Raw genomic sequence first — 22,133 nt, 5'->3', positions numbered from 1 at the left:
CACCTGACTGTTTTAAGACAGACTTGAAAAATTGTGAACCTATCCTGTAATGTACCTGATGGTACCCTTCCCTGAACCTATCCTGTAATGTACCATCAAGTACATTACAGGATAGGTTCAGGGAAGGGTGAGTGCCTAAGAGTACAAATTACCTGTGGAGAGAGATACAAGTTAATATTTACATATCACAGACAAGAACTCTGGGCATTTCAATATGTAAATGAAATGTGTGTAGACAGTTAATGAATTCTTTCTTTTCAATCATATTTCTTTTCTGTATGAGGTTGATTAAATGTCTTGGTATCAAAAAAAGTTGATCTGAAGCTGTCTTGGTGTGTTTTGAACAGTGCGCACATTTTCCACATTTATAATTTCCATACACATGTTGAGAAAGCCAATTAGTTTTTGCAGGTTCCTTATACATGGAACTGAAACAGTATCTCTGACGTTTCTGCCTCTCTTGAAGCAAAAACAAGGTCTAGAGGATGACAAATGATTAAAACTTGGGTCACATTCTAGGATTTTCCATGTTTGTTTATAATCTGTTTGACTGGCATAGATGCGGTACAATATTCAGACACATTTTGCTGAGCAAACCTTAAGAAGCTACAGGCGAAAAGTGTTGTTCACTCCTAATAAAGTCACAGTGTGCGGTGGTTAATTTTGATTTTCTCCTAAGATGAAAATGGCTGTGCATGGGGAGTTCTGTTCACTTCTGTATAAATATGTTAAACAATTGTTCCAGTACAGTATTTGAAGTTGGACACAAAGGAATTTATTCAGTGTTGTGTAATGTATTGTAAATCCAAGTTTATTTTTAAAAAGTAATTACCAGACCAATCCTGAAAACACTGTTCATCCATAGGAGACCCTGAAATGCACCCTGAAGCAATAATAAAATAAGCAACAATAAAATGGTGTAAAGTATATAAAGGGACTCTAAGGCATACAATTAAACATTCTCAGATAAGACTCTTAACTTGATTTGAGACAAGTTTACACGGTAAATGGGCCTGTAGATTTGAGAGAAACCACCACCTGAAAAGTCCACCACCTTGTACTTTTTACATCTTCCGGGTGTAGAAAGTACTCCTTTATGCTGTGGGAAGTTGTAGTTCACTGGTGTCGTACAATTGTTTGAGTATTATCTTCCTACAGCAAAGAGATGTTTTCTTATGTTCGCCAGAATTTTCTTCAATTAAACAAAGACAAATTGAAGTAATTGCTTTTGGAGCCAAGGAAGAATGTTTTAAAGTCAGCACTCAGCTTCAATTGATAACGTTAAAAACTACAAACCAAGCCAGAAATCTTGGTGTAGTCATGGACTCAGACCTGAATTTCAACAGCCACATTAAGACAATTACAAAGTCAGCCTACTATCACCTAAAGAATATATCAAGAATTAAAGGACTTATGTCTCAGTAGGATTTGGAAAAACTTGTTCATGCATTTATCTTCAGTGGACTTGACTACTGTAATGCTGTCTTCACAGGTCTCTAAAAAATCGATCAGAAAGCTGCAGCTGATTCAGAACACTGCTGCTCGAGTCCTCACTAAGACCAAGAAAGTGGATCATATCACTCCAGTTCTCAGATCTTTACACTGGCTTCCTGTCTGTCAAAGAATTGTTTTTATTATAAAGCACTGAATGGTTTGGGGCCAAAACACATTTCTGATCTGCTGAACCATCCAGACCTGTCAGGTCATCTGGGACAGGTCTGCTTTCTGTCCCCAGAGTAAAAACTAAACATGGAGAAGCAGCATTCAGTTTTTATGCTCCACATATCTGGAACAAAACCCCAGAAAATTGCAGGTCTGCTGCAACTCTCTGGTCTTTTGAATCACAGCTGAAGACTTTTCTGTTTGCCGCTGCCTTTCATTAAACCAAATTTGAAGGGTTAATATTTTACACTGCACTGTAACTTTTATTCTCTTGTTTTATCTGTCTTATTCCCTTTCAGCTTCTTTTTATTTCCAGATTTAACACTTTTTAATTATTGTTGCTTTTATATTCTGTTTTGATGCCTTTTATGCTCTATGTAAAGTACTTTGAATTGCCTTGTTTTTGAAATGTGCTATAGAAATGAACTTGAACCACAGCAGTAAGACAAATCACCAAGTTAATTTGGATCATGTAAAATAAAATTCAAATAAATAGTATTTGTAATGTTAAGCAGAGGCTGTAGAGCAAAACTGTACAGACATTAGACTGTACACACGCTGGATGCTGAAGGCACAGCAAAACGTTCTCATAATCAGGTGAACTTATTTCCTATGAAATGGCATTAACTGGGGTGAGACCAAACAAAACATATCAGACATCATAGGTCATTGCCCAGCCGGGAAATCTCCTCCAGCAGAAAGTCGACGTCCTCTTGCTGTGTAGCAGGGTTGGAGAACACACACCTGAAGAAATTGACTTTAGCTTCTAAAGGCTGATAGCCAATCAGAACAGAGCCTGTCTCCATCATCCTGCTTTTGATCCGAGGGGCCACCTGGAAACATGGTGGAGTGGTGATCACCATCAACAGTATGAACCACTTTTCTTTATTTAGTCCGTATACTTTAAACTCTTTTCATCCATTTGCAATGTTCAAAAAAAATCTTAATCTGTTACAGTATTGGTACAGTGTTGTAGCTGTGCTTCCTGACCATTGCTGAATGAGTCCAGAAGTACTGACCAAATGGAGTCTTGTGTCTCTATCAGGTCCAGGTGGCAGGGTTCTCAGACTGGGAGGAATGTACCAGAAACACACGTTGCTGTGCTCCGGCTGTGTGAGAGAAGCATGGAACAAATGTGCCCGTTAAGAAGGTATTTGTAGATTTAAATGCATCTGTCCTGGTTGTTTCAGATATGTAGTTTAAATCCAGGATAAATTAGATTGAAAAGTATAAGCCTTTTAGATGTCCAGGTTACATATAACCATGGTTCAACAGCATTTCAGTGATTATATATATATCACATGGCCAGGGCCAGTTTTCACACATCAGCGTAGTCAGTACTCTTGAAACAACAGTTTAATGTATCCAAATTGATCTTGATCTAGATGTCTAGAGGTCTTTAAACCATTAAACACCTACTTCAACAATCAGTCTGTATTAGATAGTTTATCCATTTCCAAACTACCATGGAGACTCCTAGAAGACTTCCTACGCAACTAGACCAAGATGGAGAATTTCACTTTTAAAGAGGAGGTATTATGCTTTTCCTTTTTTTCAGACATAAATATAATGTCACAATACATTATATTCAGATATTCGGATATTCATGTTAAAAGTGGCCGATGTATCAAATAACGAGGTAAACATATATAGCAGTAATCCCTGTGAGCAAAAGGCAGCAGCTTCAGACTGCTCTGAACGCTGGGTTTCCAACGGTTTTTTCTACTTTCAGCCCGGGCTGATGTGAGTTTGTGACGGATTTCTTTAAATGGACATCTCCTACATGCACAGCGAGTTTACTGCTCGAGAGTAGTTATGGAGTAGTTACGCTAAGCCATGACGCCATTACACAAGACAGCAAAGTAAAATAAGTCGTTTACCTGTTGGAGGTGTGCTGGTTGTCTGCAACTCTTCATAAAACATCTCACTGTGGCTGTTTCTGCTTGTACTATTCCTGCCTGTGTTATTTCTAACTGATCCGCTGAACAAACAGCTCCAAATAGCTCCATATGTTGTTGTTTCAACAGGTTTTTAGCACCGCTAACAAAGCTACGCTAAGTCAGTGAGGAACACATTTTTACTTCTACTACTTTAAAAGCTCTTAATTTGAAGCAGCAAAGTTACAGAGGTAAAGCTGGCCACTCAGAGCAGAGTGGGCTCATCAGGAGGGGGGCCTTAAAGAGACAGGAGCTAAAATGGAGTGTAAGAGAAACTGTGCATATTGAGGGGCTGCATAAAGGGCCAGTATGAAATAAATACGTTTTTTGAGTTTTTTGAACTTTGAATCATGCAGAGCTACTCTAGTGGAATCCAAAAATAAAAATTTAGAGCTGAACTGAGCATAATAGGTCCTTTTTAAAATAAAACTATAATTTGAACACAGTACACAATGTGATCAAAAAGATAATGAAAACCAGTCCAACTTTGTTTTTGAAGACAAGTTCAAAGTCTGCCCTCCTCTGCAGTTGATCATACAGATACTCAGCATTCTCCAAGCATTTGTTGACCTGAGATCCAAAGCCCTCCGAGCCCTGAGAGAGTGAGAGATGCAGACAGTTAAACAGGCATACAGAAGTTTTAACACAAAGTATTACGAAGGGGGCAGTTTGAGACAAATTAGTGAAAAATAAACTGAGCAACACCCATTAATGTAAAAGTAATGTCACCTACTAGACACACATACACACCAAACTGTATTTCTGTGTCAATCAGTGCTGTAGTGCGAAGCTCACAGACGGTTAAACTTCATTTAAACATTTTTGACCTGTACTTAAGTTTTGTAAACAAGTATAGAGTCACCCAGCAAAAATATATGACATGTTGTCTGACATTAAATTCTTATCTGTGATATTGTCTGGAGTTATGGCTGCAATTTAACATCTCTGTGTATCAGCATGGTCTGGCTAATACCTTTTAAAAGAATAATATATCATACTAAATAAAAGCTGTGTATTCTGGGTGCTTTCTATTCATATTTGTGTGTGTATGTATGCCCTGGGACTTTGGGATTTTATTCGGCCATTAATGAAACCAACCTCTACTTCACCTGGTTCTTTATTCTCTCTGTCAACAATGTATTCAACCTGCATCAGCATATTTTCATTACATTTACATTAACCTGATAACACTGAGGTTACACCGATACTGTACATGGATACCTTTGCTTTCCACATCAGCCAGAGTTTGAAGACATCGACATGTCGGCCACACTGGATGCTTTTATCTCCAGTATCGTAGCTCACATCATAGGGTTTGTCTGTCTGGAAAAGGTACTCGGCCCCTAACTCATTACACTCCTGTAAGAGACCCTGCAGAGGAGAGACACATGGCGCATTGACACAAGAGACAGCTGTACTGTCGATTATACATGGGTAACCTTTAGATGCTACAGGGAGGAAAATTGTGTTCTTAGGAGACATTTGGAGTGATTGTATGAAAGAACTAATAGAGTAATGCTGGACGGTTCAGATTCTGAGATGAAAAACTTTTTTTGCTGCCTGACCTGCTGCTGCTAACAATTTCAGAGCATTTAGACTTTTGAGAGTTCAGTTGGCTGAACCCAGAAGTGGCTCTGCAGACTGACAGTCATGATGAATTATTGAGGTAAAAACTTTTACAGGACTCACTGCTTTTACAGTCAGGTTAAAAAGCGGGTTCCAGCTGTACATGTAAGACCATGAACACTTAATGTGACATTTTAAAAATCAAATTTTCCTTTAAAGGTGCAGTGTGTAAGATTTAGTGGTACCTAGCGGTGAGGTTACAGATTGCAACCAACTGAATATACCCCTCCCACTCCCCTTCCAAGCGCGTAGGAGAACCTATGATGGCTGTGAAACTCTTGAAAAATGCAAAAGGCCCTCTCTAGAGCCAGTGTTTGGTTTGTCCGTTCTGGGCTACTGTAGGGCTACATGGTGGTGCAACATGGTGGGCTCTGTGGAAAAGGACTTGCTCCCTATGTAGATATAATTCTAAGGTGCTCATTCTAAGGTAACAAAAACAGAATTATTCTTATTTTACTCTAATTAAAACATACTTATGAATAATATATTCCATCTCTGCCAAGTCTGTTCTGATAGATGCCACTAAATTCTACACACTGCACCTTTAAATTGAAGAGATGAGGATAACATCTTACTCTCTTCTTGACCAGTATGGCAGAGCACTGCAGAGGTATGCCCATCATCTTGTGAGGATTCCATGTTACAGACCAAGCTCTGGAAAACAAATCAATCAACGATTGATTAATTGAACAATACCAGGCCCTGCTAAAGATGACACACCAAAACCACCCAGATGAAGCCTTTGCACGAGACAGTAACACACATGTAATTTGTGATGAGCTGCAACAAGCTTGGTGTTGTGGAAAATAACCAGGCAAGGATTTACAGAAAATCAGGTCAGGTGGTTGGCAAGTTACTTATCAGAATCTCACTGATTCGGTGTTTGTTGAATGTCAGTGTGACATATTTTGCTTTGAAGGCTCTTTGAAGGGTCTTGGCGATGATGTCTCACACAAATTCCCAGAGAAAACAAAGACATGCTGTGTGATGTGGTTGGTTTGCATGTTGATGCAGTTACCGTTCAATGCCCTGTAGTTTCATTCTGTGTCTGTCTGACATCAGCAGGCCTCCACCCCAAGCTGCCTGGAGTGATTAAAAAACACCAAGTATTCACAAAACATACTGATCATGTAAGTCCTATACACTCTGGCTGTATCAGAACATAAGTGTGTGTGTGTGTGTGGCAGTGGTTGAATGACCTCATCACGTGTTAACTACAGGTATGTGTATGTATATGTGTATACATACTGCGTATGTATTATGTGTACAACAAATATTCATAGTTCACCTAAATCCCCCAACACTGGATGTTTGTAACTGTCTTGTATAACTTGATAATAATTGAACTACTGAGAATGATTTATGGCCAATCTTTTCTTTTTTCGCAACCCCAGACAGAAGAAATGGACTGCACAGAACAAACTATATACATTCCAGATTCAGGATTTACATTTACTGTATACCGTCAAATAAAGAGCAAAATAAATGGCAAATAAAACCAGTGCATGAAAATGATGATTTGCAGTGACTTTATGTGTTAGAAGGGGATGTTGTGGTATGTAAGGCTAGCTTAAACACTAAGAACTAAGAACTAACCTACAACTATTATTATTATTAACTCAATTAGGATTAATAATAGTATTAGTCAAAGCAGCATGTTGCTGGGACAGTACGGTAACCTAAACAACCACATTACAGTACCCCATTGCAAGTCATGTTTTATACCCTAACCATTTGTACATTTTAAAGCATAATTATTTACCACAGGTGACCAAAATTTAGCTTTAAACAGTAGTTTAGGGAATGTTGAGAAAACAGGAGTGTTATTTTTGTAGTTATTTGTTTTATTTTTGCATTTTTCACAATTTGTCTTGCACTCCTTGTTACTGCTTATGCAGAGAATACAGGGTATGGGCAGTAGGATACACTGTATCACCATCACTCATTGGCTTGGATCAGATCAATAACGTCAAATATGAATCTCAGACGAAGAAGAAGAAGAAGAAGAAGAAGAAGAAGAAGAAGAAGAAGAAGAAGAAGAAGAAGAGGAAGAAACTTGTGGCCTTCACTATATGCTGATGCTCTGTTGAGGTATATTCATCTACTTTCAGAAACATTTGATACAGCTTATGACCTTCAGTGAAGATGTGTTTCACATGACTGTATTTGTCTCTATTTTGATAAAAAAAAAAAAAAAAATTGATTGGCTTGTATAATTGAAACATATTGACATATCAAAATTTATTTAACAACTTAAGATCAGTGAAGTCTGTAGATGACATTTTTAGAGCAGAAGACCAGATGCAGGTGACTTGAGAGATTAAAATGATGAAAGAATTTTGACTCTAGGCCAAGCTGTCTTTCAGATAATTGTGAAAACGTGACCTTGATAATTACAGCATCACCTTGCAGTCAGTGAGTGTCAATATAAGTGCTTGAGTAGTGGATGGAATTTACAACTCACCTGCCAATTTTGGTGTTTACAGGTCTTAGGGTTTTTGCTGCACAAACACTTTTAGCAGAGAAAAGTAATAATAATAAGAAAATTTTACAGGGTCACAGTAGTTAAATTGATTATTACAGTGCCATCTTGAGGTCAATGAGTGTCATTTTATGTGCCTGAGTATAGGGTGGAATTTGCAACCCACCTGCCAATTTTGCCGACTTTTGGTCTTATGGTTTTTGCTGCACAAACACTTATAGCAGAGAAAAATAAGAAGAAAAAGAAAGAAAGAAAGAAAGAAAGAAAGAAAGAGGGTAAAAAAAGAATAGGTCTTCAGCAGTGAGCTTCGCTGCTTGGACCCCTAATGATTTATTTTATGTGAAGCACATTGTGTTTTTTATTGTTTTATCTTTCCATTTTTTAATTTCATTTATGTGACATTTATATACATTAGTTTGGCCTCTTTAAGACTTTTTAATTGACATTATTGAAATTGAAAGTAACAATAAAAAGGGACTGGTGTGTATGTATGTGTGTGGGCCTTGAAGAAAGAGAGAGAGAGAGAGAGAGAGAGAGAGAGAGAGAGAGAGAGAGAGAGAGAGAGAGAGGCATGGGTCACCTTACATCAACATGCATCCACAGTGTGTGTTTATAACAGATGTCTGCGATGGCATTGAGAGGGTCAAAGGCTCCGTACACTGTGGTGCCTGCTGTCGCATTCACATAGAATGGAATCAAACCCTGAGGAAAAGGACAACTGAGATTTGTAATACAACCATGTGTATGTACGATACTGTCAACTGTGACCGTATCCCAACAGACATCTTAACATTACTTTTTCTTCTTTTTATTCATACCTTTTCCTTAGCTGCAACAATGGAAGACTCAAGCTCAGCAGGAATCATTTTACCCCTTAAAAGAAAAGTAGACAAAGGTTCAGTGTTCCTTTTTTTAATGCATACTGTATATAAAGCATATCCACTTGACATCAGCCTGCTTTCTACAGGCACTCTAAAAGACTGTATCCAAAATAGATAGGAAGACTTCTGCAAATATTTATGTTCAAACACAGTAACAGGACAATGTTTTTTTAAAGAGACTTTCAATTCAACAGTAGTACATACACCGTAGCCCACATGCATGGAAAATTTTCTCCAAAACACCCACACACATACAGCAGCAACAGGTGAGCAAACATTTCTTTTGTCACACATGACATTGACTATTAACAAACACATGTACTTAGTGATTGTCTAACTTACCCACCTTTCATCACATTTCACCATGACCACATTCTCACTGCCCATCCCCAGCACTGCAGCAGATTTCTTTACTGAATAGTGACTCTGAATGGGTGAAAACACAACCATTCATCTTCATTTGTCTCCTTTCAATGACACTAAACAGGTACACTTTTCATTCAGCTGAAAGAAGTGGCTGCATTGTTTGGTTCTGAAAACTGAAGAGGTTTCCAGGTGCACATGTCAAGAGAAACTGAACACAGAGAGCATTAGGCTGTGATTCTACTTTGTAGGAAAAAAGTTGGTAAGATAGAGAGTCATAGTGTGTGAGGTGCCTGTGATTACATGTTCTGAAGTGAAGAGGGCCAGCTGCGGCAGATGTCTCATCCCTCTGGTCTTCACCTCTGGGTAGAAGTGATATCTGGCTACCAGGATGCTGTACAGGTTGGATATTGTACCTCCTTGAGAAAACAGAATGCACATTTTATGAAGAAGTTGCAGCCACACATGTGTTTGTGCTGGACCTCTTTTTGTTTGTCCTTGTGTCTATAATACTATACTATATACTATAAAGTATACACTACATATTAATGTCATTGCAGTACAATTTTGAAGGATACAATTATTTCCAAAAATTTTTGCTTTGCTTAGTGCATAAGAAAATAATTTACAGTATACAATCATTTACTATTTATATATTGTGTAAATAGTAGGGGTGTGCCCGAATACAAATACATTATTCAGCAAAGCGAAATAGTGGGTTTTATACGAATAATTGTTTCATACAAATATTTAAAAATTATTTGTTGGGGGTGTTCCCCAGAGATAAAGCTGAGCTACTGACACAAGTGAAGTGCTCCCAAGGGACTCTCCATAACCTGTTGTTCCCCTTCTCCTTTACAAAAGTTAGGTTGTAAAAAATAGGCAATAAATGAAAAGTGCAAAGCAATAATTGCCCTTGAAGTTCCTCCTTACACATTACACGGTGTGCTGTCACTGTGTTATGGGTGTAAAAATAGGTAATAAGGCGATGAGTGAAGTTTTAGCTCAGTAATCAGCGCAGTCATCTATGATCTGGGAGACTCCAGTTCAAGACCCGATGTGGGGACCTCCGTCAGACGGTAAAATTAAAAGTGTCAGAAAAACAAAAACAGGATTTTTAAGCCTTTTCCCACTTTTATTCGAATACAAATACAGACACAAATAATTTTGCTGCCTCAACAAATACAGATACAAATACAAATACTGGGATCTCACATCCCCAGTAAATAGTAAGCACTGTTAAAGCACCACAGAAATTCTATGTATCCATCATTCCACTAAATTCTGCTATACCTTCTTTGCATTTATTACCTGGACAGAAGATTCCATCTCCCTTATCATCAGACCATCCCACAATGCTTTGCATCTTCCTCAGTAGAACCTCCTCCATGAGGATGAAGACAGGAGACACCTCATATGTAAACCTGGTAAACACGCTTTCATAAGTCAATTTCATAAATTGTACAGTTGTTTTAAAATCGTTTATCTGTATTATCTGTGTGTATGGGCATAAACCTTCCCATTTTTTAAAGATAAAACAAAGATGAATTGTATTGTAATTTCTTACAAAAATCACTTCACCTCTCAAAATGGTAAATTCTTATATGTGTACAGAAAACAAAGACAATTGCAAATATTTAAGTTTAAACACCATTCCTGAGTGTAATGTAAATAACATATTTAAACCTGAAACAACTGAGCATACGCAACATTAAAAAAGAGGAAGAATAAAAGAGAGTGTGATAATTAAGAAATCCATCTCTCTGAGCTGTCACACACAGTCATGGGTGTGTTATCATACGAGGAAACTTGTGTGAGTACCTGAATGCACCTTAACTACCAGCAAGGTGTCCAAGCTTCCAGCTGGAGCTCTGGAAATACATTTAAAATACAGCCCTGCCTGCATTATAACAAAATGTTTTAATAGCAGTGATGAAATCTTACATGTTAGTGTTGGCTGTAGAGGTCAGCCACTCACCAGCTACGCCAATCACATCCAGACCTGAGGATAGCTGATTGAAGAAACGGGGATGGCCTGGGAAAAGAGAAGGTCAAACTTTCTGTCATAACTGAAACTGAAGGAATTTGTTATTAAGGCTTCATAATTAGATAGAGATTCAAAGCATCATGAATGAATGAATGAATATAATGAGATAATTATGGTTTCCAAACACTTGAAATGTGCTGGTTCGTAAATGGCATACTGCACTGATGAACAGCATGTCACTTGTGTTCCACTGGCAGATAACACTACCTACAGCCATAAACTGATTCTTACTGACATACACCACTGCTGACTGTTGATATGCCACTACTGTATGCTAAATGAAAATATCATGCTGCTGATGTTTAACTGACATGTGCAACTTTTTATTGGCAGATAGAGTATAACAATGCTGTAATGTTAGGCTGAACAATAATCACTCCATGTAAGCAGCTGTTTCAGATGTGATTTGAACATTATACTTCATCTAGTGGGCCTAGCTGTAACTACATAGTTGTCCTTTTTTTCATAGTGGAAGAAGTGGAATAAAGCAGTAGAACAGCAGCGGCATACCAATAGTCAGCAGTGAAATGCAAGGTCACACTTGTCTGGTATTAGTGTAATATTTTAGAACTGACATAATATGACACCAAAATTAGCTACTAAGGAGGTAAGGAGCATAACAAACTGATTTTGCAAGGGTATTTGGAGTTGTTATAAATGAAAGATTGGGACACACATGCACACAGACAGACACAAACCTGTATTGACACCATACTTGAGTGTATCTCTACAGTCCACCAGTATTTGCTCCAGAGTTTCAGGTTGTTCAGGCAGGTCCAGACTGAAACCCTCCAGTCCCTCCTTGAGCTGGTGAGGATGGTGGAAATCCAGAACCTGTAACACAAGCAGCAGCATTTTTTAAATGTAAATATTGTGTCTATATTATTCCAATAAACATATGAAAAATGAATACACAAACAATAATGTTTTTTGTTCTGAGTTTACTTTGTTCATTAAGGTCAACTCAAAATATACAACATACATTATGATTCTGGCCAAGCAATCACACCACAACATTTTCATATTGCCACATGTATAAGCAATCTTTTTTTCTTTTTTTTATAGTTTTAATGCTCTCTGCTCTGTTCATTTCTTGCATGCCTGCCTCTGCAGATTTCAAATATACACTGAATACATCTGCTAAGATATTATGAGCTCCCACCATCTATCCTTTCCACAGGAGATATAAAACAAATTTCCCTCTCTCTCTCTGGAGAGTTTCAAATACTTATGCTTCTGGTCCTCTTACCAACTGGGAAATAAATCACTCAAGTACAGACAGGTAACAAATTAAAGGAAAAACTGGTGCAGGTCTAAATGCTTGACCCCTACAGTGAGGGGATCTGGTGGCTCTGTTATGCTGTGGGAGGCATTTTGCTGGCATGGTTTGGGTCCACTTGTCCCCTTAGAGGGAAGAATCACTGCTAATCAATACAAAGTTGTTCTGAGTGATCACCTTTATCCTGATGAAACATTTCTATCCTGATGAGAGTGGTCTCTTCCAGGATGACAATGCCCCAATTCACAGAGCATGAGTGGTCACTGAATGGTTTGATGAGTATGAAAATGATGTGAATTATATGCTATGGCCTTCACAATCACCAGATCTCAACTCAGTTGAACACCTATGGGAGATATTGGACCGATGTGTTAGACAGCGCTCTCTACCACCATCATCAAAACCCTAAATAAGGGAATATCTTTTGGAAGAATGGTGTTCATCCCTCCAGTAGAGTTCCAGAAACGCGTAGAATCAATGCCAAGGCACATTGAAGCTGTTCTGGCGGCATGTGGTGGCCCAACACCTTACTAAGACACTTTATGTTAGTTTTTCCTTTAATTTGACACCTGTCTGTATGTGTGTCTTGGTCTTAGTCCTTATCTAAGACTAAGACCAAGACATCCACTTTTTTCATTTAAATTCCATATCTATCAGCAGTACTCACTGTCTCCTTTTATTACTTATTTATCGCTTATCATCTCCTGTGCAGCAGATATAAACAGGAAAGGTTTGAACATCTTTAAGCAGAGATACTGTACAGGATTCACAATAGTGTATTGCTGTTGAGTATATTGTTGAAACAGTACATTGATAGGATCAGTTCAATACCTTGGAACTCCTCTGACTTGACTTGCAGATGTAATCCAACAAGATGTTAACCAGCTCCTGCAAAAACCCCCTGGTCATCTCCTCACCTCCTGAAGCTGGGAGCAGGTCTGTGCACACACAAACCACACACACACAAACACACACCAGTCCCTTTTTATCATTATTTGTTATTGCAATAATTAATGTAAATTTAAAAGTCTTAAAAAGGCTGAATTCATTTATATAAAGGTAAATAAATTAAATTAATTATCAGGGGTCCAAGCAGCAAAGCTTGCTGCTGGAGTCTAAATCTCTAAACTCAAGTGAAAATGATATTCCAAAAATCAGTGGGAAAATCTAAAGACTTATATAAAGTAGGTTTTTGAAGAAAGATGCTTCTATAACAGAAGAAGCTCTGAATGTGAATGTATTGCATATGTATTTATTAATTTGCTAATTTGTAAGATACAGGTTTTTTTTATAAATACTGTAAATCTTTAAGTACCATTCCAGCTTCCGTTTTGCAACACATAAAACAAAGTTTTTGGTATTAACCTAAATTAGCTGTTTAAAACCCACTGAAGTTGCATTTGGTTTGGTTTATGGTCAATCAACAACTTGGGCGGAGTGGTTAAGCTCAATCAAACATGCCGTCCATCAGTGACGGGAGCCTCCAGTCCAGACTGTCAGGAGAACACCTTCTGTATCGCTGGATAAGCTTTCACCTTTGCTGGAGATACTGCTGAAGTCATCAGGTGTCTGTTGTCTTTCTCTGACTGCTGCTGAGTCCGCCTGCTGTTTGTCACTCATGGCTGATTTATCAGCGATTCTTCCTGAAAGTGCAAAACATACATGTTTATGAGTAAAGGTGCCTCTCATTTAGTATGTTGTAGGGTTTTCCTTCCTTGTCCCCAAAATATGCTGCCTGTAGTGACATTTGACATATTGTTTCCAGTCATAACCACTTCTGCAAGATTTCCATTTGATCAAAGAGAGAGCTAAAAGCTGAAATCCATGGTATTTTAGAGATTCCCATCTTACTCTGCAACTGAGAAATGTTCTGGCTGACAATGTCAGTGCCACCACATTGAAGCACTTCAGTGCATCATGCAATGTCAGTGCCATGTTACTTGCTTAGTTAGAAAAGAAACTTCAGATTAACTTCAGCAAATTCTTTTTTCCACAGAATGAGGGTTTCTTACAGTGATGTCGTGTTAGGAAAGGATCACGATACAGCCAGTACACACAGAGGGAATGATTACACACACAACCAATTCTTTCAACATTCACATGGCATAGGATTGTGTTTCATTTTCAATTTAGGCGAAATTAAATTTTAAGTGGCTCCCTTCAGCTACTGTCTCCTCATTTCATGCTACATGTTATATCTGACAGTATTATTGAATGCAGACATTATGGATCATATTTAGTGTATATATATTGGTTTTTGAGTGGTTGGTATATATGTTTGTTCTCTTTTTTTTACTGGCTGATGTGCTCTTTACAGGCCGCAGATTAACGGCCAGCTGGGGGCGACTCCACTGGCTTCAAAACGAAGTCCATTTGTATAGAAATCTATGGGAAGATGACCCTACTTCTCTCTGTATTACCTCAGTGAACATTTTCCTAATGTGTTTATGGTCTCAATTGCTAGTTTCAAGGCAAGGCAAGTTTATTTGTATAGCACATTTCAACAACAACACAATTCAAAGTGCTTTACATAGAGCATAAAAGGCATCAAAATAGAATATAGAAGCAACACAAGTAAAAAGACATTTAAATACGATTAAAAGAGTTAAATTTGGAAATAAAAAGAAGCTAAAAAAGAATAAGACAGATAAAACAAGAGAATAAAAGTTACAGTGCAGTGTAAAATATTAACCCTCAAATTTGGTTTAAGAAAAGGCAGCAGCAGACAGAAAAGTCTTCAGCTGTGATTTAAAAGAACTGAGAGTAGCAGCAGACCTGCAGTTTTCTGGGAGTTTGTTCCAGATATGTGGAGCATAAAAACTGAACGCTATGTTGAGTTTTTACTCTGGGGACAGAAAGCAGACCTGTCCCAGACGACCTGAGAGGTCTGGATGGTTCATAATGTAGCAGCAAGTATTATTCAATATAGCATGATGTTCATTTTGTAAATTATGGTCCCATTTAATTTACATTTGACAATAAAGCAGGTGTCACATCCTGCCAGGACTTTCTGCTGTGTTTGGACTCTGTGTTTTTGCTCTTTTGGGTTCCTGTGTTCACTCTGTGTGTCTGTTAATTCCAGTTCTTCTTTATGGTAATGTAGCCTGTTAAGTTTTCTGTCAGTATGGCTCTGTGTTCTTTGGTTGTTATTCTCCTCCGTTCCACTGGACACCTCAGCCTTTCTTCCTTTTATATTAAGACTGGACTGTGTTGGAGAAGGCTGAATTGAGCTGAAGGACTGTCTTGCATTATTAGTTAGCTTGTAGTGTTGTTTACTTAAGTTTATGTAATTCTGAGACAGTTTGATTTATGCTGGGTTATGATTAAGTGATATTGTGTTTTTGGGTTTTGGTTTGCTCTGTGTTTCCGTCCTGTGTTCCTGCACTCCTCCACACCTGCCCTGCATCTAGTCTTGTTAGCCCTGCCCTGCTCTCTGTGTTTCCCCCAGCCAATCGGCTCCCTGTCTGTTCTCCTGTTTTGTCACCTCAATCTCCTCTCCTGAGTTTCTCCACCCATCTCCCCACCTGCATTTCAGAGATGTTGGCTACAGTTCCATGGTCCTTAAATTTAATAATATTGGCAACAGTGGTCACAGAAACATCAAGCTCTTTGGAGATGGTCTTGTAACCTTTACGTTGACCATGCTTGGCTATTAACTTTTTTCTAATGTCTTCATTCCACTCTCTAGTTTTCCTTCTGTTATCTATGTTCAATGTGATGCACACAGTGGCACAAAACAGTAGAGTGAGTAATTTTCTTCTTTTAAACTGGCTGCATGAGTGATTATAAGATTGAAAACACCTGTGATACTAATTAAAACAAAATAGTCTGCTTAAAGTATCACTACAAATCAATTATTCCTTACAACTTCTAAAGGGTACCAATAATTTTATTCAGGCTATTTTAGAATGTCTTTGTAGAATAAGCATGAATTCAGTTATTTTCACAACTTTTTTGTTTTGTTGCACTGCAAACCAAACATAGACATACATTGATAATAAAATATCTTTTAATTTCAACACAGTTCAGGATGAATGGTGCATTATTTTCACAAAATGCAAGGGTACCAATAAGTTCAGCCACGTCTGTATTTATTTCACTATTTACAGTGAAGCATACTTATCTAGCAGACAAAATAATTGTATGCATCAAACAAGTGTAACCACTTTTTGTAAGGAAACATGAATACATTTGGGTAGCTGTTTCCACCGCACTTTTTAAATTCAATACAGTTTAAAATGACAGTTTAGCCATTTAGAAGATTTTCTTATCCTGTTCTTATCCTTATTCAAAGCAACTTGCAGTGCAACAGTAAATCCATTTTTATTCCTTGTTTGTGATTATTTCAAAATTAAAAACCAACAGTATTGTTTCTTCTAATATTGTTCACATAATGAAAGTCTGTACCCTAATATGAGAAACTGGGCAGTTAATAACTCATGATAATACGTCATGAGGAGATGAGTGGCATAAAACTGGAAAAATGGACAGGGGTTAGGGCCAGGTTTTAGTCTTCAGTTGAACTACATTCAGCTCTTTTACAGACAGTTAAACTGCTGCCAACTGACGCTTCAGCTGTCGTATGGGTACACGGAACTATTTCTAGCACTTACACTTCAACTAACATTTCAACTGCTTTCAGCACTTACTCTTCACCTGACAACAACTTTTCATCTTCAGTCTCATCAAGATTTAACTGACACTTTGTTTCAAGGAATGGTTCAACTCTTTAAGTGATTCAACTTCAACTGTAAGTCTCAAACCAAATTTCACTAGTTTTATCTTAGGCTCTGAGGTTTCATCCACCCAGTTTTTCATGCTTAATCATTTTGGGGTATTAGAAACAATGCTTTCTATACAACCTAAAAGCTTAAATCAAAACACCACATGCTTTGACACACCATATTTAGTTTGTTTACATGTATACTTTACATTGTATAGAGAGATATGAAATTACTCTCACCTGGAAACTGTAAGAAATCCATTTCATTACAAATCAGTGTCAGTTCTTCCGAGATGTTTCAGAGCTATTCAGTTCATTCCCGCTGTAACTATATTATATAGCAGTCAGATATCTCCAGAAGCGTATTTCATTGAATCTTTTCCTAGCAGTGTAGTATGTAGACAATTCTGTAATAGTAATTCATACAGTACAGCCTGAGGTGCACAGACACTATGGTGTCAGGCTGCTACATTTAAAGAGCAGCAGGTAAGGGAGGTGTGGTCTGCAAACAGCTGCAGTACTGTCTGTCACTGAATAGCAGACAAAACACCTGCATGATGCCTCAGATATGTAACATGATTCCAAGTGGAGCTATGAGTGTGGCTCCATCTTGTGTTTTCCCTCTTGTAGGCTTTGAGGTATCCCTTCCGGAGATTTCTGCCTCAAACCCTATATAGCAAGGTTCAATGGAGTTAAGTTTGTGGTGCTCACAGAATTGAACAGTTTCAACATTTAAACCAAAACATTAACAAATTTAAAATGTGTTTTTCTAGAGGGATGTCATTGTGGATAATCCAATATAACACACTGTCAATAGTAATTTTGGTGAACCAAAACTTTAAAGAGTAAGGCTGGTGTAACCCGGGTCACGAAGAGTTAACAACACAGAAGTGCCTTAGCTAATCAGAGCGCAGGATACACAGCGTACGCTAGTCAGACGCTGGGTGACACTGTTGAGAGATCAGTCAGTTGGAAATGCATCTGTCAGAAAAAATATTTATCTAGACAGATTTAATCTGTCTAGAGGCATTAGACGCCCCACCTCCCCATACCTCTTCCTGTTAGTGACTCACCTTTTGGCAGGCCATATTAAAACTAGTGCGGTGAAGGGTATTTCTCTTATAGGTAGAGAAGTAATCATAACTCAGCTGGCAGATGACACCACACTATTCTTACAAAATGAAAACCAAATTCATATTCCCATTGAAGTAATCTGGGAGTTCTCAAGGGCCTCTGGTCTGTACATGAATGTAAATAAGTGTGAACTTATGGCCATTAAGGAGTGCTCTAAATCTGCCTTTTAATCCTGTTATACAAAAAACTCAAAGAAAATTAAACCAATGGCTCTTAAGGGATCTCTCGAGTATTAATTACCAAGGCAGAAGGAATTTCCTGACTGACATTATGCAGCTTTCGCTCTGCATCTTGATAACAAACTACTAAAAGAGATTGACAAAATCCTCTTCAATTTCATTTTGAAAAATAAGACACATCACTTGAAGAAAACAGTTCTAAATTCTTACGAAAATGGTGGGCTACATTTTTTGGATTTTTATACAATAAATAATACATTTAAGATAAATTGGCTGAAGCAATTTTTCAAAAACCCTACCTCCATTTGGAATATTATACAGTGCTGCTTGAAAGTTTGTGAACCCTTTTTTTAGAATGTTCTGTATTTCTGCATAAATATGACCCAAAACGTGATCTCTTTTTTCATCTTTTTCATTTACTTATTGAGGAAAATTATCCAATCGTACACATTTGTGGGAGGCAAAAGTACGTGAACCCTTGCTTTCAGTAACTGGTGTGACCCCCTTTTGCAGCAATAACTTCAACCAAACATTTCTGGTAACTGTTTATCAGCTCTGCACATCAGCTTGGAGGAATTTTAGCCCATTCCTCCTTACAGAATAGTCTCAACTCAGGGATGTTGTGGGCTTCTTTGCATGAACTACATGCTTCTGGTCCTTCCACAGCAATTCTTTAAGATTAAGGTCAGGACTTTGACTCAGCCATTCCAAAACATTATCTTTCTTCTGCTTTAACCATTCTTTGGTAGAACAACTTGTCGTTTAGTGTCGTCATCTTACTGCATGACCCACTTTCTGATGAGCTTCAGTTCACAGACAGATACCTTGACATTTTCCTGTAGAATTTGCTGATACAACTCAGAACTCATAGCTCCATCAATGAATGCAAGCTGTCCTGGTTCTGAGGCAAAGCAGCCCAAACCATGATACTATCACCAACTTGTTTCACAGATAGGATAAGGTTCTTATGCTGGAATGCAGTGTTTGCTCATCACCAAACAGAATGCTTCTCATTCAAGCCAAAAAGTTCGATTTTGGTCTCATCCATTCACAGAACATTGTTCTAATCACCTTCTGGCTTATCCATGTGGTCTTGAGCGAACCGTAGATGGCAGCATGTTCTGTTTGGAGAGAAGTGGCTTTTTTCCTTGCAACTCTGCCATGCACACCATTGATGTTCAATGTTCTCCTGATGGTGGACTCATTAACATTGACTGTAGCCACTGCAAGAGAGACCTTTAGTTTCCAAGACATTACCTGGGGTCCGTTGTGGCCTCCTGGACTATTACACGCCTGCTCTTGGTGTGATTTTTGTTGTTCGACAACTCCTGGGGAGGGCAACAATGGTGTTAGATGTCTTCAATTTGTATATGATCTGCATGATAGCTGACTGGTGGAGTCCAAACTCTTCAGAAATGGTCTTGTAACCCTTTCCAGCTTGGTGAGCATCAACAACTCTTCTTCTAAGATCCTCAGAAATCTCCTTTGTTTGAGCCATGACACACTTCCACAAACCTGTGTTGTGAAGCTCAGAGTCTAACAGTGAAGGCCCAGATTTCTCTTCTTTAAATAAGGTAGGACCTCCCAGACTCACACTTGATTGTCATCCCATTGATTGAAACACCCAACTCTAATTTTCCCTTCAAATGAATTGATAATCTTAGGGGTTCACATACTTTTGCCACGCACAAATATGTAACATTGGATCATTTTCCTCAATAAATAAATGAACCAGTGTTTGTTTTAGGACTTGAGTGGAAATCTGATCATGTTTTAGGTCATAGTGCAGAAATAGAGCAAATTCTAGAGGGTTCACAAAAAGCAGCACTGTATGTCTCCATATATTATCTAAACTGGGTTGATTAAATTTTTTTCTTGTTTGTGACTATAATATCGATAAAAATCCCTGTAAACAGGTCTGCTTTTCATCACCAGGCTTTATTGTCATGGTCCCTCGTTTGCAAACACAATTTTTCACCTCATAACTATTTTTTATATGGAATAACAAGGACATTTTATATAAACACAAATCTCTCTTTATGGAATATTGCTTACACAATAATATTGTGTTGGTAGAACAGTTATTCAATAGGGATGGTCTTCTCTTTACTTATGAAAAGTTTCTGTCAGAATATAATATGCCTGTAACATGTGGGGGTTATGCAAAAGTCTTTGGTGCAATACCCTCTGGAGTCTGTACGCTGTTTAAATCTCAGCCAAGGGTTAATGTCCAACAATTGCCCTTGTTATCTCCAACATACACTCCCATAGGCAAAATTTGTTTTTCCAGTTATTCTGGTGATAACAACAGATCTTTAAGAGCTCCGTTCCAGAGAGATATTACCACACTACCAGATGTGATTTCATATTGGAATCACTTTGTGGATGAGGAGGAGGAAGGCCTGGCTTCTACCTAATCAACACTCGATCACCAATAAAGTTAAGGAAATTTCCTTTAAACTCATTCATAAATTCTGTTCAGCTAAAAACTATGTTAAAAAAGCTTTAAGAGAGACATTGATGTGAGTTGCAGTCTCTGTTATGGATATCCACAAACTGTTTGTGCATTTATTTTGGCACTGCCCAGTTGTCAAGAATTTCTAGCAAAACCTTTGTGTTTTCATTACTGAAAATATTGAAAGTTTTATTTTACTTTGGAAGAATATATTGTTTGGTCTCCTGGAAAATAATACACAGAAAAGCATGTGTACATGATAAATCTTATTATTATAATGGCCAATTTCCATATCCATAAATGTAAATTTACAGGTAAAAACTGTGCTTTATTGCCTTTAGCAAAGAGTTCAAACAATACATTTATTCAATTCAACACTCTCTAAAACAAAAAGCAATTAAAACTGTGACAGCCTGTCTCTCTTCTTTACATAGATATTTATTCTCCCCTTGCATTCATTTGTAGCATTAAAAAGTGTACATTTTCTTTCACATTTTGTTTTTTTTTTTACTTATGTTATGTGTACCCATGGTGTGTACTCGTGTATACATGCTTTGTACATATAAAGTGTTGTTGTAAATAACTTCCATGGACATTTGCCTGTACCCCTGGGACATAAATTGTTGGTGTTGTTTGTCTTTTGTATGTCTTTGTGTTTTATATGTATTGTATATGATATTTTTGTTGATAAAGTTTAAGGGAAAAAAACCCGGATAAGCTGGTTGCCAACATGGATGTATAATAAGAGCTGTAGAGAAGCATAATAACAATAACAATAATAATAATAGAAATATAACTAGTAATAATAATTGGGTCAAGCAGGACCAAACCAGCATGGTTCCCCATAGCCACGGTCCTCAGAGGCCCACCGTCCATAACTAGGAGGTCCATGACTCTGATCCAAAGGAACCTGTGAGACAAGTAAGCACAAAAACTCCGGGGAAGAAGCCAAGTTAGTAACATGCATTTATGGTGAATGAATCATGAATGTATAAAGAGAACTGGAGACAGCGTCGGAGGTGGGGCCCTGTTCATTCCTATGAAAGTTGCTCAATGATTGGAATGAAGAAGCATTCTGTTCAAGAGGAAGAAATCTCCAACAGTGTCGTCTTCAATGCTATTCAGACTCTCACTTGTAAGTTCGATACCCAAGGTGACCATACTCAAGCTTACAAGTGGCCATTGAAGGAAAACACCAAAGCCGTTGTCAAAATCAAAGAGTCAGTTGATGTGAATACGCTTACTCTAAAAGGAATAATAGAAGATGTGGACAAGTTGAAGAAGCAGGTGGTTTCACTAAAGAAATAAAATGCAGCGCTGCATGAATCGTGTCTGGAGCATGCAAAATACAAGTGGAGATGGATG

The 22,133-nt window shown here is 37.9% G+C and overlaps 1 protein-coding gene across 1 annotated transcript; it reads right to left on the bottom strand.

Moving 5' to 3' along the window:
• Positions 1–2,181: 2,181 nt before the first annotated feature.
• Positions 2,182–13,902, bottom strand: gad3 (glutamate decarboxylase 3). The gene is made up of 15 exons (XM_044368177.1): positions 13,813–13,902; positions 13,109–13,215; positions 11,697–11,832; positions 10,896–10,986; positions 10,263–10,375; positions 9,255–9,370; positions 8,935–9,014; positions 8,526–8,580; positions 8,293–8,409; positions 6,244–6,308; positions 5,801–5,879; positions 4,821–4,970; positions 4,086–4,193; positions 2,682–2,771; positions 2,182–2,495 (listed from the first exon to the last, which is right to left on the bottom strand). Exons 1-15 carry the CDS (start codon positions 13,895–13,897, stop codon positions 2,322–2,324), a joined length of 1,566 nt encoding a protein of 521 aa, XP_044224112.1. The 5' UTR covers positions 13,898–13,902; the 3' UTR covers positions 2,182–2,321.
• Positions 13,903–22,133: the final 8,231 nt, after the last annotated feature.

This window comes from Thunnus albacares, chromosome 12 (genome assembly GCF_914725855.1).
Source record: "Thunnus albacares chromosome 12, fThuAlb1.1, whole genome shotgun sequence".
Classification (NCBI taxonomy): domain Eukaryota; kingdom Metazoa; phylum Chordata; class Actinopteri; order Scombriformes; family Scombridae; genus Thunnus; species Thunnus albacares.
Note: the sequence above shows the minus strand (reverse complement) of the source record. Positions and strands in the feature narration are given on the sequence as shown.

Coding starts and splice junctions, on each gene's coding strand:
- gad3 (XM_044368177.1), bottom strand. CDS start 13,897: ATGAGTGACAAACAGCAGGCGGACTCAGCAGCAGTCAGAGAAAGACAA. Junction 8,410..8,525: donor TTGTTGCAGCTAAGGAAAAG/GTATGAATAAAA, acceptor CCTTTTCCTCAG/GGTTTGATTCCATTCTATGT. Junction 4,194..4,820: donor GGCTGATGTGGAAAGCAAAG/GTATCCATGTAC, acceptor TCACTCTCTCAG/GGCTCGGAGGGCTTTGGATC.